Source organism: Tenrec ecaudatus, chromosome 5 (genome assembly GCF_050624435.1).
Source record: "Tenrec ecaudatus isolate mTenEca1 chromosome 5, mTenEca1.hap1, whole genome shotgun sequence".
Taxonomy (NCBI): domain Eukaryota; kingdom Metazoa; phylum Chordata; class Mammalia; order Afrosoricida; family Tenrecidae; genus Tenrec; species Tenrec ecaudatus.
The window spans coordinates 153,578,497-153,600,237 of NC_134534.1; the positions used below are offsets into that span (position 1 = coordinate 153,578,497).

At 45.6% G+C, this 21,741-nt stretch overlaps 1 protein-coding gene and 1 pseudogene across 1 annotated transcript in view; both read right to left on the bottom strand.

The window, feature by feature from the left end:
* The window catches only part of PFKP (phosphofructokinase, platelet), an 89,554-nt gene that overhangs the window by 48,045 nt on the left and 19,768 nt on the right, over nucleotides 1-21,741 (bottom strand). Inside the window, exons 2-3 of the mRNA XM_075550132.1 lie at nucleotides 18,405-18,478; nucleotides 2,045-2,122 (exon numbers count right to left, since the gene is read on the bottom strand). Coding sequence (XP_075406247.1) covers nucleotides 2,045-2,122; nucleotides 18,405-18,478 — 152 coding nt within the window. The remainder of the gene's footprint in view (nucleotides 1-2,044; nucleotides 2,123-18,404; nucleotides 18,479-21,741) is intronic.
* On the bottom strand, nucleotides 16,614-17,633 carry LOC142448987 (S-phase kinase-associated protein 1 pseudogene; annotated as a pseudogene).

Genomic DNA, 21,741 nt, shown 5'->3' on the forward strand with positions numbered 1-21,741 from the left:
GAATCCACTGCACTGCATTCGTCCTGCTTCTCCTTCAAACCCAATCCCAAACGAACGGCATCGAGTCGCTGCTGATTCACAGGGACACCATAGGACAGGGGCGAAGTGCCCCTGGGGTTTCCAAGACTATAACTGCTAACAGGAGTTGAAAGCCCGTTGTTCTCCCTTCGAGCCCCTAGTGGTTTCGAACTGCTGACCTTGCTTGCGGATTGCAGGCGATGCATAACCACTACACTCCCAAGATTCCATAAAAGGGGTTGCAGAGGGTTTAATCAACACTATTTTTATTTAACACCTTACTACACGTGATCCTTTGCTAACAGAAGTAGTTAATAGTAGTAGTAAGGCTTACTATCACTTGGCCCAACAAAGGTGCATGTCGTCTAGAAAATACAGTTTGCAGGGCACACTTAAACTTTCCCCCTGGAGCTTTGATTTAAGAAACAGTCATTGGAGCGTCGTGTGATTCATAGCAACATGAAGTTAAGTCAGCAACTCATATGTGCCCAAACCATACAGACAACATGGGAAGAGTTTGTGAATGAAACCACAAATGATTTGCACTATGCAGGGACCTTGTCATAACAGCCTCCCCCACAACAAACAAATAAACAAACAAACTCACTGCCATCGAGTCGATTTTAATTCATAGAGTCTGTATAGGATAGGGCAGAACTACCCCCACCTATCCCCAGCCCCCCCTGTGTTTTGCAGACACTCTTTATGGGGAGTAGAGAGCTTTATCTCTCGCCCACTGAGTGGCTGATGGCTTTGAACTGCTGACCTGCCGTTAGCAGCCCAACTTGTGCATTATGCCACCAAGGTGACATGTAATGACCTGCATCTGAAAAAGAAATGCTCCTTTCAGATGCAGGTTGGCTCCCTGAAATCGAGGCACGACTGTCCTAATTTTTGGAAATATTGTTCTAGCTAAAGATTGACGGCTCTCAAACCTCCCATCAACTTCTATGCTTGAAAACACAGGGATGACACAGCAAAAGAAGTCCAAGTGTCAACTTCAAATGCTGTGCTTGCATTGAAATTCATACACTCCACTCGCATCTTCAGAAGGAGCCCTGGTAGTACAGTGGATGAGGCACTGGGCTGTTAACGGCAGTATCAGCAGTTCAAACCCACGCCCCGCCCCTTAGGAGAAAGATGATCGACAGGCTTAGGAAAGAAACCCTAGGAAGCAGTTCTAGTCAGTCTAATATAGCTACTGTTTGAGTCACTATGAATTAGAATCGACCCGATGGCGGCAGTTGGTGGGTGAGCACCTTAAGTGTGAATGTATCAATTTGCTTCTTTGGCATTCACAAGTACTCAAAATAAGCCAAAAATATAGGACACACTTTTTAAAAAGATTAAACCACAAGCATACACGTTTTTAAAAAACCGTATTATTAGGTTCATTACTTCCGCCCACGCCTTGATTTGGCTCCTTCGCTTAGCTAAAGTGTTCTGGGAAAGTTCACTGAAGGCATCAGCTGCTCTGGCAGGTTTCTTTTAAATGGAAAACAAGCGAGTGTTTTGCCTAAAGTGATTACTGCCTTTTTTGCACACACTGAGGAAATTAGCCCCGTCTGATTCAAACCAGAACAGGGATGCTGCTCTAATAAGTCCACAGCCTCTGAGCTGCTGCTGTCTGTGAGTCATTCTTAGGCTTCTTACAGTGACTGCTAAGGGACACATACAAACTTCACAGGTGCAGAGATCTGCAACTGAGTACACAGTACTAACAAACCAAAGTAGCTTCAACTTTAATCTGGTTTAAAACCAACCACAACAGAAATATCCAGAAGGACCACAATTACCATGAGGCAAACATCGAGCTTTTAAATTCAGGGATAATTCTAGAATTGTTTAGCATGCAAAGTTTTTTATTTTCCTTTTAATTAAACAGCACATTAAGAGTGTTCTCTTATTGTGCGAGTAGCTCAGAACCATACTTTAAGTGTTACTGAGGCATCCAAATTCAAGGTTTCAAACCAGCAGAGTTACGATTTACTTAGAGCAATGAGTAACAGGAAACCAGAGCACATACCATTTGTAGAATACTCGAGACACTTTCCCACGTGGCTTCAACGATATTAGCACCGCCATCAACCATACCTTGGTAACCCTAGGAAATGAGAAAAACAATATGCACACAGAGACACACATTTAAAAAAAGGCTAAAACTTTCTTTTAGAAATCACTGGTTTTCAAATTTCGTAAAATATAAATTTCAATAAATATAAATCACACACAATTTAAGTTCTTCAGAGTTCGATGATGTTAAGATACAGTGTAATATTACCTACTAGTCCAAACACCCAATTGTGACAATGTGTCTTAAATTTAATCTCCAATAATGGGAATTTTAGTGTAGATTAATCTACAGACGACTGTGGCGAATAAAATGGCTTGCTTGTTACCTGATGACCCCTAAGTGATTAAAAAGAGTCATTTACCTTAAACCGCTAATAATTTGGAACCAGTTCATGTGTAAATAGTGCCGTCAATTATTCTGCATTCACAAAAGCTTTCCTGTCCCAGCTTCTATTTGGCAAGACAACCCATGCTACTTTAAGCCACTGTCATCGTGACCCCACGCAGTAAGAAAAAATTAAACGCAGCACAGGAAGATCGATAGCCTCTGTAATAGTGAGCTGAAGAGGCCATTATTGAGCTCAATGTTGGCCACTTTGAGCCAGAAAGTCACATGATTTTATTATGCTGAAAATAGCACAGAGGAATGGTGTCACATTCATATTCCACAAAGGACATTCTAAGATCTACTTTAAAATACAGGGCTAAGATAGGATCATATCAATATGCCTACACGGAAGTATAGTAAATACAACTATTATTCAAATTTAAGCCCCAAACATCATAGCTAGTGATGAAGAAATCGAAGAGTTCTACAAACTTCTAAAGTCTGAAATTGATGAAACATGCTCTCAAAACGCATTGATAATTACTGGCGGCTGGAATGCCAAAGCTGGAAACAAAGAGGAAGGAACAATCGTTGGAAAGTATGGCCTTGGTGGCAGAAACAAAGGTGGCGATTACATGACAGGATTTTGCAAGACCAACGACTTCTTCATTCCAAAAACCTTCTTCAACAACGTAAATGACAACTGTACACACGGACTTTGCTTGTAGAAAGTTGAAGAGGGCCGGAGGCACTTGCTGATAACGAGCCAGGGCTGCGGTCTTCAGTTTGGATTACAGTTCAATGTAAAGAAAACCAAAATCCTCGTCACGGGACCAGTAGGTAACGTCATGATAGAACAGAGAAAAGGCTGAAGCTGCCAAGGATTGGGTCTTGCTGAGCTCCACAATCAGGCCTCATGGAAGCAGCAGCCAAGCGATCAAAACTGCGCTCCCTTAGGTTAACCTGTTGCACACAACCTCTTTAATCTGATCATGCACATGAGCAATTGATGGTCTGCTCCACAGTCAGTCCCCAGACCTGGTTTTAGCTTCTGACACGGAGCTTCCCCGTTGTCTCTTCCCATAGATGTAGTCAACTTGATTCTTATGTATTCCATCAAGCAAGATTGTGTCACCTACATATCAGAGGTGGTTAATAAGCCTTCCTCCAATCCTGATGCCACACTCTTCTTCATATAAGCCAGCTACTGGGATTATTTGTTCAGCATCAGAGTGAATAAGTATGGCGAAAGGATACAACCCTGACATACACTTGTCCTGATTTTAAACCATGCATCATTCCTTGTTTGGTTTGTACAACTGCCTCTTGACCCATTTTAGCATTGGGAATTTGACTCAGACTTTACCTTAGGAATCATATTTCAACAGCAAGACAAACATAGATAAATAACTTGGCCTTCTTGTTGCAAGTGTCCACTGAGTTAGCCCTAGACTCGTGGCAACCCCATCCACACGGGTTCTGCAACTTCCCTATAACCGGTGCAGATTAGATCGTTGTCGTCCATCCTGTTTTTGCTGGCTGATAAACAGGAGATCTCCAGGCCATTGTTCTTAGTCTGGAAACCTGTCTAGCACCATTGTAACATGCGGGCCTTCACTAGCAGGTGTGCGATGGCTACACATGAGGTTCACTGTCTGGGAACTGAACCCAGTGCCTAACCCCCACCCCCCCGCCCCCGCCCCCACACACCGTGGAACAAGAGAATTCTAACATTGAACCATTGATGCTCCTGTAACCTAGCCACACCTGTTCCATTCTCTTTATTACTCACAAGCTCCCAGCTTTGCTTGGCACAATATGCCTCTCTTTGGAGACAATACAGCACTTTCATGTTAAGATATGAGAAAACCACTGAGCTGCCATTAGTGAGGATCCTGAGCTGTCTACGGTGCCTGGAAGAACTTGGGAGAAGAAACAAGAACGGAGCAGGCATGTGGCGGGGATCCAAGCTTGAGGCCCCACATTCCTGTGTCAACATGAATCCTACACAGTTTATCTTCATTGTAGTTTGGGTGAAAGTTTGCAGAGAAAATTCGTTTTCCATTTAGCAAAGTATCTACTTTTGGGTTCCTGGCACTGGTTACGACCCCTCCAGTAACAGCACTCCCCCCCACCCCTCCCTCCCAGGGCCTGCATTTCCATTAGGCCTTCTTTCCTGCCTCTTCCCACCTCCTGAACCATGCTTTGGGGGCAAACGCTGCACTTTTGGTCTTGTCCGCTGGTTGTTCTGAGAAGTACACTGTCCCTGGCATTGATTCACTTTCGAGGCCTATTATTTAGTTGAAAGTTGCTCCCTCGGGGTGGGTTCAGATTCAGGTTTGAAGGGTGTCTGTCTACGGACCACCGTCTCAGGGGTGGGGCAGGGGGTATCCCACCAATCTTTATGAGGTGGTCTTTTAAAAATCCTTTTGAATTTGGCTGTGCACTTATTTCTCTCTTTTATTATCCATATGCACATACTTCGGAGAATAAAGAGTCATATTAGGCCAGAATATAGGCCATCCTACACCAGGACTGTTCTGAGCAAGTCAGGATATGCAGCTGATCTAGTCACAAAGCAAAATGAACCAACGAACCAAACCAAACATAAGGCCGGAGCAAAACAACAACATAAAATGACTGCACTCACAAAACAAAACGAAGACCGACCAATTCCCTCTCACCCACAAACCCCCCTCTGGCAACGTCTGTACAGTGACGTGGTATGTAAATAAAGAGATGCAGGCCTGCTAGCAGTTGGAATTCCCTAGACAGTGACAGGTTGTTCTGGAGGTGGTGGGTGGGGGAGAAAAGTTAGCCCCACCACTTCGGTGCTTAGGAGCCTGAAAAGGATGTTGCTGGAGCACTCGTAGCCTAACGCATGACTAAAGCTCAGCGGTGCAGATCTGACCGAATCAAACTAGAAATGTCTCCGCGAACAACTGCTGTCACGGAAACCGCTCCCCCGTCGACCACGATGTTGTAGTTTACGACCGCACAGGCCATATTGGGAATGGACAAACAGGCTCTCTCTTGATGCTTTCAAAGGATCTCTGGTGACTCAGTGGGTTAGGCATTGGGCTGCTAACTGCAGGTTCCATGGCTCAAACCTCCCAGCTGCTCTCTGAGCGATAGATGAGGCTGCCTGCCGCCCCCCCAAAAGATTTTTAATCTGGGAAACCCTGGACAGGGTCACCGGGAGTCAGAAAAGGCCCAATCACAGTGGCACGGGTATTTGTCACTTGATTAGTTCTATAACTTTAAACGTATGCTTATTATTCTTTTGAGAACTCTCTCTGCTTCTGGCGTGATCACATAGAACATGTCTAGAAACCATAAAGCGAATTTTCAGTGAAATGGCTTCCAAAACTAACTTGATTATTTTGTGTAGCACGGCTATGTATGACAACGAAGCAGTCAAAAAGTTAGCAAGTGTAATTTTCTCATAATTGCGGTCCCAGTTCTGCTACTGCACACGTCTGCACGCTTGGTGAGTGCGAGGAAATGACTCATGCTTCAGTCTGCAAAGTCACGAGGCCCCTCGGTAGCAGCTGAAACAGAACTTGTCACTGCAATTTCAAGTTGCCTTTTATGAGCAGGAGCGATGTTACTAAATAAGAAAGACTCTTTGTACACAGTGGTATTATCATTTAGAGATTCATCTAAGCTTTTCGGGAGAAAGTCTGCTCCTTGAAAGATGGAATACGGATTCCAATACAGCCACAGCCCCAAACAGTCTTTAGAATTCTTTCAGAAGGGAACACTAGTTTTACAATAAAGGCCTTACAATTTATACAAGAGCTTTTTCCCCTCCCCTATTGCAGTCACCTCCTAAGCAGGTTGCACGCTTAGCTAACGCAGTCATAGACAAAAACATTTTATGAAGCGCACTTTCAGAATTTGCCTTTAGGGCCAATTTTGTGACTCACATATGGAAAACAAATGAACCATAAAATCTTTAAAGCCATGTCTGGTTTTTTGGTGTATGTGTGTGTGACCCAAAATAATAATAATCCACCTTACTCATCCTAAGTCTGCCAAGCAGACGGTCAGCTGCTCGATCAACGCTCCTGTCAAACAGAATTCCTCTCTCTTCCAGGCATTTATCACATGGAAGAAACGCCACAGGCCTCGAAGTCCTGTTTAACTCTTACTTGAAACTGTGCGAGGCAATGTCAAAGAAAAGCATGAATAGCCTCCTAATTATTCAGGAGGTGCTACTACCTTTTAGAGGGGACATTTCAACTTGTGTTTTCAGGCACTTGTTAAATCTATTTTAAACACTGTCTAAGCTAGTCTGTGGGTAACATTCTCTCTTAAAAATCATTTTATTGGGGGGGGGGCTCATACAACTCTTATCACAATCCATACATCCATCCATTGTGTCAAACACATTTGTTGCCATCATCAATCTCAAAGCATTTTCTTTCAACTTGAGCCCTTGGTATCAGCTCCTCATTCCCCCCCGCCCCCGCCTGCCCGTACACCCTATCTCATGAACCCTTGATAATTTATATATTATTATTTTGTCATATCTTATATTGTCTGACATCTCCCTTCACCCACTTTACTGTTGTCCCTTCCCCAGGGAGGGGTTACATGTAGATCCTTGTAAACAGTTCCCCCTTTCTACCCCACCCTCCTTCCACTGTCCCAGTATTGCCCCTCTCAGGCCTGGTCCTGAAGGGATCATCTGTCCTGGATTCCCTGTGTTTCCAGTTCCTATCTGCACCAGTGTACATCCTCTGGTAGCCAGATTTGTAAGGTAGAATTGGGATCATGATAGTGGTGGGGGAGGAAACATTTAGGAACTAGAGGAAAGTTGCATGTTTCATCGTTGCTACACTGCACCCGGACTGGCTTGTCTCCTTCCCGTGATTCTTATGTAAGGGGATGTCCAGTTGCCTACAGATGGCTTTGGGTTCCCACTCCACACTCCCCCTCATTCACAATGATATTATTTTGCGTTCTTTGATGCCTTATACCTGATCCCTTCAATACCTCGTGATCACACAGGCTGGTGTGCTTCTTCCATGTAGGCTTTGTTGCTTCTCAGCTAGATGGCTGCTTGTTTATCTTTAAGCCTTTAAGACCCCAGACACTATCTCTTTTGATAGCAGGGTACCATCAGCTTTCTTCATCACATTTGCTTATGTATCCCCTTTGTCTTCAGCGATCGTGTCAGGAAGGTGAGCATTATGGAATGCCAGTTTAATAGAACAAAGTGTTCTTGCATTGAGGGAGTACTTGAGCGGATGCCCAATGTCCATCTGCTACCTTAATACTAAATCTATAAGTATATGCACATAGATCTATTTCTCCATCATCATATATAAATCCCCCACCTCCTCCTCACCCATGTCCCCCACCCTCCCGAACCTTCCGTCCAGTTGTTTTCTCCTTCAGTGTTTATTCCACCTATCTTATCTAGATAGACCTGCAGAGATAATAATAGGGTAGCATTCTCTTAGATCTCACACATCATCCCCCCGCCCCATTAACTTCAGAGGAATTATGGTCTTGTGTAAAGCAAAACAGGCCTTAGACTTATATTGCTATTGAATGGGTCCCTGAGCCGTGATGAAGAGCCCCGGTGGTCTAGTGGTTATTCCATGCTGGGCTTGCAGTTAACCCACCAGTGGCTCCACAGGGGAAAGACTGGACTTTCTACTCCTGCCAAGAGGTACGGTCTCTGGGACTCCTGGGGATAGTTGTACCGTGTCCTAGACGGCAGGGAGCGTGGTTTGAAGTTCTGTGCCTTGATGTGGCAGTCCTGCCGGTAGCGGTGTAGCTCCATGTCGGGCAGCTGACTGCAAGGCCAGCAGGTGGAAACCACCAGGCGCTCTGCAGGTAGTTTTTGTACTTCTGGCAGGGGCACGCCCTCGGAAGCCCACAGAGGCGGTTCTCCCAGGTCCTACAGAGCTGTGCAGAGTCAGAATGAACCCACGGCAGGGAGTCTTTTGCTTGATTTTGTATTGTGCCTTGATGCTTTCCTTCATTAGGAGTCCCTGAATTCTTCAGACGGTGACGAACAGTCTGAAGGGCAGACACTTGCAATGATCAGCAGAAAACATTCTACCGAATTCAATGTACGTCTACAGTGTTTTCGATATTGTCATCTCCTACTACTTTTGAATGCAGTTAATACATTCAAAGAGATACTGTGTACGTGAACCAAGCTGTTTAGTGGTGAATACATTTATTTTCCTATAGAAATGGGTTTTCCCAGTTTATTCTTGGGTACATTTAAAGATACCATGTATAGAACCCAATACAAAGGACATAAAGCTCGGAACTTCTTTCAAGTCTTATATTTGGTAAACACCATGGGTGGCTCAAAACTAGGAAGCCGAAAGATTCTTTATGTCCATGATTTACAAAGTCTAAGAATTATAACTTTATTTGTCTCAAAGGATTAATAGCTTCCACAGAAGGTTTATCGCCTCCTCCTTCAAACACCCCCCTCCCCCGTGTGACACTCTTCAATCTTCCTAATGGAATTCTAAATGAATGCTCCAGTCTAAACTTCACAGGCATCCACAAAAAAACAGGCTCATTGATTGAATTACTTAATGGAAACTTGCAGTATCTAGCCTTAGGATTTGGCCTTCCCAAGATTCAGTCAACTCTAAAATTCGAAAGCAGGTTAAAACACGGCAAGTCGTGTCTGAATAGTCCAGCTCTGTAGGGCCAGCCATGGCCGAGTGGCCGGAGCGGCTGTGGAGACACAGCACGTAGCACACGCAGCAGCTCTCCAGACAGCACGCTCATTAGTGGTAAGCTAGCTTTCCCTTTAAAGAAGGCAACATGTGCCGTTGTCTTTAAAATCTCTAACAGATATGACTAAAGGTGGTGCTCGACATTTTCAAAATTGCCGGGGGCAGGGGGGCGGGGGGAGAGCTTAGAATTTGTATATAGAAGGGGCAGGCACAGGACTAAAAAGTAGATCCCCTGTGGAAACAAAACCAAAAACAACCCAACAATATATCTCTATATATCGATGTTCTAATCTACTCTTGTCAAGTAGTTTTACTATTGTTATTGTCCACAACAATCCAAAACTATGAGCCTTATCAGGATTACGGGAGGAATTACCTACTTCTCCCTTCCTCAAGCAGCATGTCAACCACAGAGAGAATTTCAGGTTAGAGAGAGGAGAGAACGCTGATATTCCCAAGTAGAAACTTCTACGTGGCTTTTGGTTGGAAGAGGTGCTTTCTTAGTTGTTTTGTTTTAGTTACACAAGAAAGTCTTCAGTTTAAAATTTAAGAAAGGAGATGGTTTGTCATATCAGAGAAGAAAAGTAATGTAATTCATGGTACTTGCTCACTGCCAGCAATGCTACTCATAGCGACCCCTGTAGGTTTCTGAGACTGTAACTGTTTGCGGGAGTAGAAAACTTCGTCTTTCTCCAGAATTTATGGCACTAGAGCAGCGGTTCTCAACCTGGGGGTTGCGACCCCTTTGGGGGTCGAACAACCCCTTCAGAGGGCTCGCCTAAGACCATCGGAAAACACATAAATATTTCACAGATGTAATTAATCTATAATTATATAGGTGCATATATAATCTATAATTAATCACTATGCTTTAATTCGGTTCCATTTGTAGCAATGAAAATACATCCTGCATATCAGATATTTACATTACGATTCATAACAGTAGCAAAATTACAGTTATGAAGTTGCATGAAATAATTTTATGGTTGGGGGTCACCACCCCATGAGGAACTGTATGAAAGGATCACTGTACTAGGAAGGTTGAAAACTGCACTTGGAGGGCTTCTATTAAAAAGGGGACCATTTCATTCTACTTGTATCAACATGCACGACAGTCACCCTGTAGGACAGGACAGAACTGCTCCTGTGAGTTTTCAAGACGGCAACTTTCTACTCTCTAAGGGAGTAGAAAGGCCCATCTTTCTAACTGCAGTAGCAGTCAAGAAATCAATGAAAGATTGCCTTGCACAAATATACCGCAATAGACTTCAACATTTGGTGAAAAAAACAATGATACCACTTTGATGACTAGCCCATGTGGATGACTAATGTAAACCTGACTCAAGTCATAGTCTTTTCAGTGACCTCATATGCATGCAATAGCAAGATGAGGATAAAGGAGAACAGAAGCTCTGATGCATTTGAACGATAAAAACGATTTCTTGCTAGCAAAAAATAGCGAGAATAACACAGACCAACACAAAAGCAAAAACCGCTTGAAAGGTGTTTCTTAGAAGCTGGGGAGGTAAGTAAGAGCTCCAAGAGTTACTCAGTCATGTGACTTTAGACAAACATGTCCCCTGGGAAAACCACCATCACACCTTGCAGGTAGGAGAGAAGCACTTTGAAATCGTTTGAAGAGTCTACTACGACAAGGTGGCAGCGCTCTTTGCTGCTTGTCAATGCAGTACAAGTGCCTTTCGGTCCAGTGGCTTGCTTGTCGCGAGGCGCAGACTTGTTCTTGTTGCTGCGTAGCGTTGTCCAGGGGGACCCAGCTCACGGCAACCCCATGTCAGGAGAAGGAAAACTGCCATCCTCACCAGTGGTTTGCTGTGTGAGCCCAAGGCGGGAGCCAGTGTCCGTTCATCTTGTTGACGGGCGCCTGTGCTCTCCACTTCACACAGTATGAGTGAGCATGGCCCATGTTGACGTCATTTGTCTGACTTTCTCAGCACCTCAAAAGTCTAGCTGTCACCTTTCCATGGTTGTAGGGCCATGCCGTTCTAGACTAGGGCTTCTCATCCTGCACGAAACAAGGGGCCGGCCATATGAAATCGACCGTGCTGACACTCTATGGGATAATTCTTTGTTTGGGGTAGGAGCTGCGCCATGCATCGTGTGATGTCCAGCAGGATGTTTGGTCCTAGGATATGCACGCAAGGTGTGACCATCAAGAATGCCTCACGTTAGCAAATGTCCAGTCTGAGGTAAAATCACCCCCAAAGTAAGTGGAAGAACACAGTTCTCTACCGATGGGCTCAAATCGAGAAGATGGACACTTCCTTTTTTAAAGCGTTATTCAGCCATTTAACCAGTATACTTGTCCATACATGGCCGGTTTCTGAGTTTACATAGGTCTTTCCTGGCTGCCAACAGAAATATAGCTAAGCAGATTATTGGTATTAATTATTGAAGGTTTTTCTTTCTTTAGTAGAATTTTATAAAAAGCCGTATTAATTTGAAAGCATTTAGCGTGATTGTTCTATCTGGCTTCTACTTGCATTCATATCAACTAGGGCAGACCACCATGTGGTGCATGCCAAGGGTCAGAGACAGGGCGGGTGAGGGCTTGCACAATAACTATTCTTTTCTACCTAGGGAGCCAGTTGTTTTTTGGTTATTGTTTTTGTTTGTTTCTTTGTTTTGTTTGGTGTTTTCAGGCTAGGGCTTTCCCTGAATGGTGATTCCCTTCCACAAAATGATCCCGATGCACTTTCAGCATCGGAGTCCTCATTCCCCTCTCCCAAGAAAGGAGCAGGAAGTCCTCATCCCCCTCTCCCAGGGAAGGAGCAGGGAGTCCTCATCCCCCTCTCCCAAGAAAGGAGCAGGGAGTCCTCATCCCCCTCTCCCAGGGAAGGAGCAGGGAGTCCTCATCCCCCTCTCCCAGGGAAGGAGCAGGGAGTCCTCACCCCCCTCTCCCAAGAAAGGAGCAGGGAGTCCTCATCCCCCTCTCCCAAGAAAGGAGCAGGGGGTCCTCATCCCCCTCTCCCAGGGAAGGAGCAGGGAGTCCTCATCCCCCTCTCCCAGGGAAGGAGCAGGGAGTCCTCACCCCCCTCTCCCAAGAAAGGAGCAGGGAGTCCTCACCCCCCTCTCCCAGGGAAGGAGCAGGGAGTCCTCATTCCCCTCTCCCAGGAAAGAGGCAGGAAGTCCTCATTCCCCTCTCCCAGGGAAGGAACAGGGAATCCTCATTCCCCTCTCCCAAGAAAGGAGCAGGAAGTCCTCATCCCCCTCTCCCAGGGAAGGAGCAGGGAGTCCTCCTCCCCCTCTCCCAGGGAAGGAACAGGGAATCCTCATCCCCCTCTCCCAAGAAAGGAGCAGGAAGTTCTCATCCCCCTCTCCCAGGGAAGAGGCAGGAAGTCCTCATCCCCCTCTCCCAGGGAAGGAGCAGGGAGTCCTCCTCCCCCTCTCCCAGGGAAGGAGCAGGGAGTCCTCATCCCCCTCTCCCAGGGAAGGAGCAGGGAGTCCTCATCCCCCTCTCCCAGGGAAGGAGCAGGGAGTCCTCACCCCCCTCTCCCAAGAAAGGAGCAGGGAGTCCTCATCCCCCTCTCCCAAGAAAGGAGCAGGGAGTCCTCATCCCCCTCTCCCAGGGAAGGAGCAGGGAGTCCTCATCCCCCTCTCCCAGGGAAGGAGCAGGGAGTCCTCACCCCCCTCTCCCAAGAAAGGAGCAGGGAGTCCTCACCCCCCTCTCCCAGGGAAGGAGCAGGGAGTCCTCATTCCCCTCTCCCAGGAAAGAGGCAGGAAGTCCTCATTCCCCTCTCCCAGGGAAGGAACAGGGAATCCTCATTCCCCTCTCCCAAGAAAGGAGCAGGAAGTCCTCATCCCCCTCTCCCAGGGAAGGAGCAGGGAGTCCTCCTCCCCCTCTCCCAGGGAAGGAACAGGGAATCCTCATCCCCCTCTCCCAAGAAAGGAGCAGGAAGTTCTCATCCCCCTCTCCCAGGGAAGAGGCAGGAAGTCCTCATCCCCCTCTCCCAGGGAAGGAGCAGGGAGTCCTCCTCCCCCTCTCCCAGGGAAGGAGCAGGGAGTCCTCCTCCCCCTCTCCCAAGGAAGGAGCAGGGAGTCCTCCTCCCCCTCTCCCAGGGAAGGAGCAGGGAGTCCTCATCCCCCTCTCCCAGGGAGGGAGCAGGGAGTCCTCATCCCCCTCTCCCAGGGAAGGAGCAGGGAGTCCTCCTCCCCCTCTCCCAGGGAAGAGGCAGGAAGTCCTCATTCCCCTCTCCCAGGGAAGGAACAGGGAATCCTCATCCCCCTCTCCCAGGAAAGAGGCAGGAAGAAGGGCTCACACCTGCCACCTTCTCGGAGCCCCATCCCCTTTCGAAAGGAACCCATGAAGGTGACCCCAAAAGATGCTCAGTTGCAAGTACTGCTGCCAGTCACTCAGCAAAGTGGGCCCCTGGACCCCATCTTTCCTAATTGCCAATGTAGAGAACAAAAGTTCTCCAAAAGAACATGCACACCCAGGATTCCTAGCACACCCAGGATTTCTAGATGTGGGCATGCTAGACAGATTCCAAACATGCCCCTACTTTTCAAAATAGACCAGAAGATAACTGAATACCAGCAGGACAGAGATGGACGCAAGGAATCCACTGCACTGCACTCGACCAAGCGAACGGCATCGAGTTGCTGCTGATTCACAGCGACATCATAGGACAGGGGTGAACTGCCCCTGGGGGGGTTCCAAGACTCTAAATGCTAACAGGAGTTGAAAGCCCGTTGTTCTCCCTTCGAGCCGAGAGCACTGAGGGCGGCCCATGACCAGGCAGGGCAGCGCTGATTCCGAACCCCCTCGATGGCACTGACAAGAGCAACAGGTAGCTGAACAAGGCCCGGTGACCAGCATCGAGGACTTAAACTCGACTACCCCTCCCACTCCCCACCCCCAGCAAAAACACCCATCGTCATTGGGTCAGTTCTGACTCAGATGACCCCGATTCATAACAGTAGCAAAATGACAGTTATGAAGTAGCAACAAAAATAATGTTATGGTTTGGGGGGGGGGTGTCACCACCACATGAGGAACTGTCTTAAAGGGTCGTGGCATTAGGAAGGTTGAGAACCACTGAGGCTGCAAATCTTTACCTGAGCAGACGGCCTCACCTTTCTCCTGAAGAAAAGCAGCCCAAGGCTTACCTGAGAGCCCCTCCAGGGACCCTTGCTTAAACTTTAGCAGTTATAGCAGTTTTGAACCACACCCCCATGGACCTCCTCACCAGAGTCACTGCCCCACTGTCAATGTCCAGACCAAGCACAGGCTTGGCCCTTGGCTACATAGTTTGCCAACCTTGAGGCATTTGAGCCAGATCATTCTTTGCTGTGGGTGCTGTCTTGGACACCACGGGATGCTACAGGATGCTCAGTAGCATCCCTAGCCTCCGCACTAGATACCCACCTTCTGATCTGTGTCCCCTACATCCTAACAACAATATCAAAAGTCTCCAAATATTGGCATAGATCCTATGGTAGAAATCACACCACACCCCAACTCCCACCCCCACCCCATTTCCCGAGCTACTGTGTAATGGAAAGGGACTCATGGCTTCCTTCTAGCACTATGAATGATATGGGAAAAATATGCAGTCAGTGAATCCATTCTTTAACTATGAAGCAACCGTACCTACTTCCTTCCTTTCCCTCTCCACCCACCACTAAGTTGGTACAAAGGAGAGCGAGTGAGTTCCTGTGTGCAAAGGGACTTCACGGGGCCAGGCCACCAGAGGAGAAAACACCTGGAGTAGGCCATTACAAGTCAAAAGGTTTCCTGGGGAGAACCTTCTGGAAAGAAGGTGCCTGAGTAATCTACTCGGTGAATTTTAAGACATGTTGTTAATTAGAAACCATCTTTTCTGAGAGTATCCCAAGCCCCAAGCCACTCTCTCTTAGGAACGGCTATGAAGCCAGAATGTGGTGCTACTCAGGCGGACTGTTACCACCAGCTCCCACCTCATCACACACACACACACACACACACACACACACACACACACACACACACGAAAAGGCAGAACAAGCTCAAAGGAGCCTGCAGCTTCGTGGTTTTCAGCAGCAACAGTAACGGAGAGAGCGAGTAGTGCCAAGTGCAAGGTCACCTGGGGTATCTGCCTGCAGATTCCAATAAACGGAAAGGGGGCATAGCTACACTCGGAGACATGGGAAAGCCAAGTCTAACGTTCTCATTCCACTCACTGAGCTCAGGGGCGCAGCCATGATGGCTGGGGTCCAGCGACAGACATTCACAGGGGCTATTTGATGCTGTTTTTTTTTTTTTTTTTAAGATCCAAGTACACAAGAACACAATAACAGGCTCTAATTGCAAAGGATTAGATGTATCGCTAAAAACCAATAAAAATCATGGAACTAGAATTTAAGATTGTAAGCCTAAACACAGGGGGCGGGGTACGGTGTATGGGGATGTGTGTGGATCTTTCTGACATGACAAGTGAGTGATGCGATGTGGTAAAGACTCAGAAACAAATCTGGGCATGTGCACAATGCGTCAGCCGTCAGAGAAACGCAGCCAGCGCTCGCGTCATTGCTGGGCGGGGGTGTCCCCATTTCTCCTGTTCACTGCGGGGAGACTGCACTTAGAGCAGATGGCCAGAAATCACTTTGGCAAGATACATCAAGACTCAGTCTAATGGTCACCTTTTTAACTTAGTGAAGTCATATCTGGGATCCTGGAAAGGATATAAAATATTGAATATGCTTTAAAAATTAATACAGACTTCCGGTATGACGAACATTGAAAAATGGGGAGAAAACTAAATGGGCCAATGATATGGGCATGGTCAAGAAAAAAATTGTTAAGTGCATGATTGGACCTCGGTTTGATAGCATATTACACCGAAATGTAAACAGAAGAAGGACAAAAACCTAACTGTGGAGTATTTGTAGCAAATAGAAAATATTCACAATAGAATGGTAGATTAAAATGGTTACTCAATGCCATCAAGTTGATTCTTGGCTCATGGTGATCCTATAAGACAGAGTAGAACTACCCTGTCAGGTTTCTGAGAAGGGAAATCTTCATAGGAGTAGAAAGCCTTATCTTTCCCCCTCAGACTGGCCGGTGGGTTCAAACCACTGACCTTGTGGTGAGCAGCTTCATGTGCAACCCACTCTGTCAACACAAATGCTCTAATTTTAATTATATACATCTTCCCTTCCAGTGTTTTATATCTATAATTCTGGAAGGATCCAGACTAAAAGACTAACTTTAATGTTAGAAGAACTAAGTAACTAAAAAAAAAAAAATTCTCTTGTTTCTATTTTAAAGTTATATTGGGCTATAACTGTAAACAATTTTTTAAGTAATGTGATGCAGTTTATATTGGTACTCTCCCCTTAAACACTACTTGCTCTCAAGTTCCAAAGACCAAAACAGTAGGAGATAATGAGTCATATGTACTATTTTATTTCAGACTTTTGTTTTTTTATTCTTCCAATTCTCAATTTAATTTTATTGTTTTTTGCAACTTCTTCACTGTACGTAGCCTGAATCCAAAGAAAAAGGGTTGTCCATGTTTCGCAACACACACCTTTCAAGAAAAGCTTTCAGTTCTCGTTTTAGCCATTGGTTTCTCAAGAGTCCAAAGACCGCATTTTCTAGTGCGGCACTGTGAGAAGTAGTTACCGTGTCGGGCACGACGTCTCACTTCATTCACGCCATGGGCTCTCTGCGCGCCTGGGCTTCCTCCTCCCCAGTAAAGTCGTTTGTGATAGTGAAGGTCTGGCGAATCGCCTCAGGAGTTTCTCCCTGGATCATACTGGCAACGGTCTTGCATGTAACATCAAGCAAACCTCTGATGTCTAAGTAGTTTGCAGCCAGAATAAGTTCAAAAAGTGTTCCCTGGTCAACATTCAGGAATTCTTGGTCCCCAACTGGGACATCATCTGTTCTTTTTCCTTTGTTCTCATCTTCTTCAGGAGGAGGAGGGTCGTCCTGGTGGTGGGTGCACCACTGATGGACCCGTGTTAATATTGCCGCATTACCATTTGGTAAAAGAACTGGATCATAATTTCCTTCATCATCCATTCCCAAATCTTCCAACATGGTCTTGATGGTCACAGATTGCTTAGCAATTTCCATGTCGACTTCAAAAATCTCTCCATCAGAACTCTGCAGCTTAATTGAAGGCATGGTGATCTCTCTTCGGGAGGCGCTGGAGCCAAGGCTGGCGAGAACTGGGAGGCATCAGTGGCAACCGCAGAGAAAGGCAGAGAACAAGGCCAATACCGCAGCATGGCACGGCCTTCAGACTTTCCATTGTTAAGCTAACCCATTGATAAACATAAAAGAAGCGATTCGGATTTTGCATTAAAGGGGTAAAGCTCAGTCAAGCTCAGCTCTTTTTGTTTAGTTTGATGTTCATTAAATTCATATTTTAAATGAACATATATCACTGGTACAGGAAATAAGGGCTTCAGTTAAATGCAATCTATTTGGTATTCTTAACCCTCTAACCAGGGCCAGGAAATTGAGATCAAAATATCTTTTTTTGGCCACATCTCATCTCCTTTCTCCCTTCATTTCACTAGCACAACTCTCTATAGGTAACAGTCTAGAACAGGTTCCCAAGCTTATATGGCTGATTGCCCCTTTTTCATTTTATATATATATAATACATACACATATATAAATTACATACATATAAAATATACATACATACACATATAAATTAATTACAAATAAAATTACTCAGCAACCATATGGCAATCAGAAACTTTCATACTTTAGCCCATAATTCAGAATAAAGTTAGGTATCTGCTTTGTAACGCCCCTGGATCATCCCGGCATCCCACGGTTCCCTGCTGGGCTGCCCACGTGGGAAACACTAGCTGAAGGGCACGTTGTTGTTGTTAGGTGCTGTTGAGTCAGTTACAACTCCCAGTGACCCGATGCCCAACAGAAGGAAACACTGCCCCATCCTGCCCCATCCTCACAATGGTGGTTTATGTTGGACACCATGTGGCAGCCACTGGGTCAATCCATTTTGTCCAGGGCCTTCCTCCTTTTCACTGCCCCTACTTTACCAAACACGATGTCCGTCTGCAGGGACTGCTGAAAGCACGCTCAAATACGAAGCCTCTAGAGGGAAAGGATCTGAGCCACTGTGTCCCTACGCCTCTGTCGAACATCACCTACGCGTCTTGAGGGCTATGGTAAACAGCACAGGGAAACAGATGGGAAAGCACTCCGCAGCCTGCAAAGCACTTAGCAAGGAATTAATTCCCGCGATTAAAGAAAGAATGAATCGAAAGTAAAAACTGACCTCATATATAAAATACACCTTGGCTCCCACGTAGATTCCCATGCGCACTACAGCACGGACAGCGGCATTCATGCCTGTGAAAGAAACACAAACAACCATGAGTTAAGAGAACGGAGGTTTAAATGACCCATTTATCTGCCAGTTCAAGCTATTGTGGTGGCTCAAGTGATGGGAAACTATGCCACGGGTATGTCAAATATCAGCAGAGGAAGGGCAGACTAGAAAGAAGGTCCACTGCTCGGGATTCCCAAAACAAAACTCACAGCCATCAAGCCAACTCCCACTCAGAGCAACCTTATAGGAGAGGGTGGAACCTTTGGGTTTCTGAGACCGCAGCTCTTTCTGGGAACAGAACGCCTCATCTTTCTCCCTCAGAGCAGCTGGTGAGTTTGAACTTCTGACTTTGCGGTTAGCAGCTTAACAGGTAAACCACGATGTCACCCCCGAAAGTCCTATGAATAGCATCGGAGCAATGTCAGAGATGATGCCAGAAGAGTCTCTCAGGTGGGAAGGCACTCGAGGCATGACTAGGGAGAGGTGCCTCCTCCGAGCAGAGTCAGCCTTAGTGCTAACGGATGGAGCCAAGCTTCTGGAGTCTCCCTTTGCGCCTGGAGCACCACTCAAAAGGAAGAGAAACTGCTACAAACATCCAGGAATAGCTGGAACATGGGATGTAGGAGTAGGCCTCTAGGAACATTTTAAGTCTTCAAAGAGGAAACAGAAGGCATAAAGATCAAAATCCTAGGCATTATTAAGCTGAAATCGACTATTATGAATGAGACAATAATATGGTTTATTATGCTAGAGTGACAAATTTAAGAAGAACGATAGCATATGCATTGCTCAAAAGAACATTCCAAGATTTATCTTCAAGTACAACGTTGTCTGTGTAATATCTAGATGCCCACAAAGAAGACCTGTTACTGTAGATATTATGCAAATTGATGCGCCAAACACTGAAGCCAAAGGTATAGAAGTTGAAGGTTGACACCACTGCTTCAGTCTGGAGTTGAGCAAACATGCAATCAAGATGCAATGGGCCATCGCTGGTACCTGGAATATGAACGCTGGAAACAAAGTTGGAAACTGTGGCCTGGCTGATAGAAATGAAGCTGGAGATCACATGGTAGACTTTTGCAAGACAGTGCAAATGCTTCTGCGCTGTAAATGCCTCCCCCCGCCCCCACATTGATGGAGCCTCTCCAGAGGGCTTCACAGGTAGAATACAAAGGAATCAAATTGACTACAGACGTGGAAAGAGACAATAGAGAAACTCAGTATCGTCAGTCAAACCAAGTACAGGGGCTGTTTGTGGAAAAGACCATCAGTCATTCATAAGCAAGTACAGGTTGAAGAACATTACAACATGTCCACCAAGGCCAAGATTACGACCTGGAGTCTGTTTCACCTGAATTTTGGGCACACCACTAAAGCAGATATAGTGCACTGAGCACTGAGGATCAAAGACTAGATGGGCTATGGGATGATATCAACAGCATCACACAGGAAGAAAGCAAAATATGATCACAGAGAGAAAGAACGAAGAGGCCAAAATGGACTTCAGAAGAGCCTCAGAATGTAAATGGAAGAATTGATGACGTAAAATAGCTGAACACAAAGGTTCAAAGGGCAGCTCGAGAGGGCAAACCAGAGCATGATGATGCAATGTGCACAGACCTGGGGGGCCTAGAAAACTAAAAGGGAATGACATGCTCAGTGTCTCTCAAGCTGAAGGAAAAAAACCAAGCTTCAAGTTGAAATGCTGAAGGATTTTATGGGGAAAATACTGAATGATGCAGGGGCATCCAAGGAAGGAAGGAACACACAGAGATACTGTTCCAAAACCATTTCAAGAGGTAGCAGGTGATCAAGAGCCAACGGAAATGAAGGAAGAAGTCCAAGCTGAAAGAAGGACCTGGAAATGTTTCAAAAACTGACGCAGCCTCGGATCTCACTCAGCTGTGCCCACTCACTAATCTATGCCAAGTAATTTGGAAGGCAGTTACCTGGCCAACCAACCAGAAGATCAATGTATGTGGTCATTACAGGGGCAGGTAATAAAAGAGAATTATCAAACAGTATCATTAATATCACATGCAAATAAAATTTTGAAGAAGGCAATTAAAAAAGTAATTGCAACAGAACAGCAATGGGGAGCTACCAGAAATTCAAGCCAGATTCAGAAGAGGCTGAGGGTTATCAGTGCTGATGTCCAGTGGATCTTGGCCAACAGCAGGGAACACCACAAAGATGTTTACCTTTTTCTGACTATCCAAAGGCATTAAACTGCGTGGGTCATAACTAACTACTGGTAACACTGCCAAGAATGGGAATTCCAAAACACTTCTCTTGGCTCACTAGCAACCTGCGCATTGACCAAGCAGCAGCCACTCAAACAGAACATGGGGATTCGTAGTTTAAAATCAGCAAAGGTGTTTGTGAAGGTCCTATCCTTTCACGACACTCTTTGGATGCTGATCATATAATCTGAGGAGCTGATCTATATGAAGAAGAACGCGGCAGCAGGATTAGAGGAAGGCTTATTCCAACCTGGTATGCAGATGGTACCACCTTGCTTGCTGAAAATGAAGAGGACTTGAAGTCCTGATGAAGATAAAGGTTACAGCCTCTCAGTCTGGATTTGCAACTCGATGACAAGAAGACCACAATCCTCACAACTGGACCAGTAGACAACATCGTGGTGAATGGAGAAAAGATAGGCGTTACTAGGTTTTCACTTTACTTGGATACTCAAGCAATGTGCATGGAAGTAGCTGTCAAGAAATCAAACTGTGTATTGTATTGGGAAAATCTGCTGCATAAGACCAATTTCAGTGCTGAAAAGCCAAGATGTTACTTTGGGGACTAATTACTGTGTGCTTGACCCAAGCCACGTTATTTTCAATGGCTTCAGATACATGTGAATGCTGGACAATAAATAAATATGACCAAAAATAATTGATGCATTTGAATTATGTTTGGTAGAGGGTTAGTGAAAAAGAGAAAGAACTTTAGTGGATTAATACAGTGGCTACAAAAATAGGCATAAACATGACAAAAATTATGAAAATGATGATGAACCAGGCGACGTTCATCCTGTTGTTCACAAGGTTATAATGCCACCAGAGCTCCTTTTAAAAATATGAGAGGGGCATTGGGCCTCCACTCAAGTACCCCCTCAATGCAAGAATACTCTCTTCTATTAAATTGGCATTCCATGATGCTCACCTTCCTGACACAACCACTGAAGACAAAATGGGTGAGTAAGTAAATGTGAAGAAAGCTGATGGTGCCCAGCTATAAAAAAGATATAGCATTTGAGGTCTTAAAAGCTTGA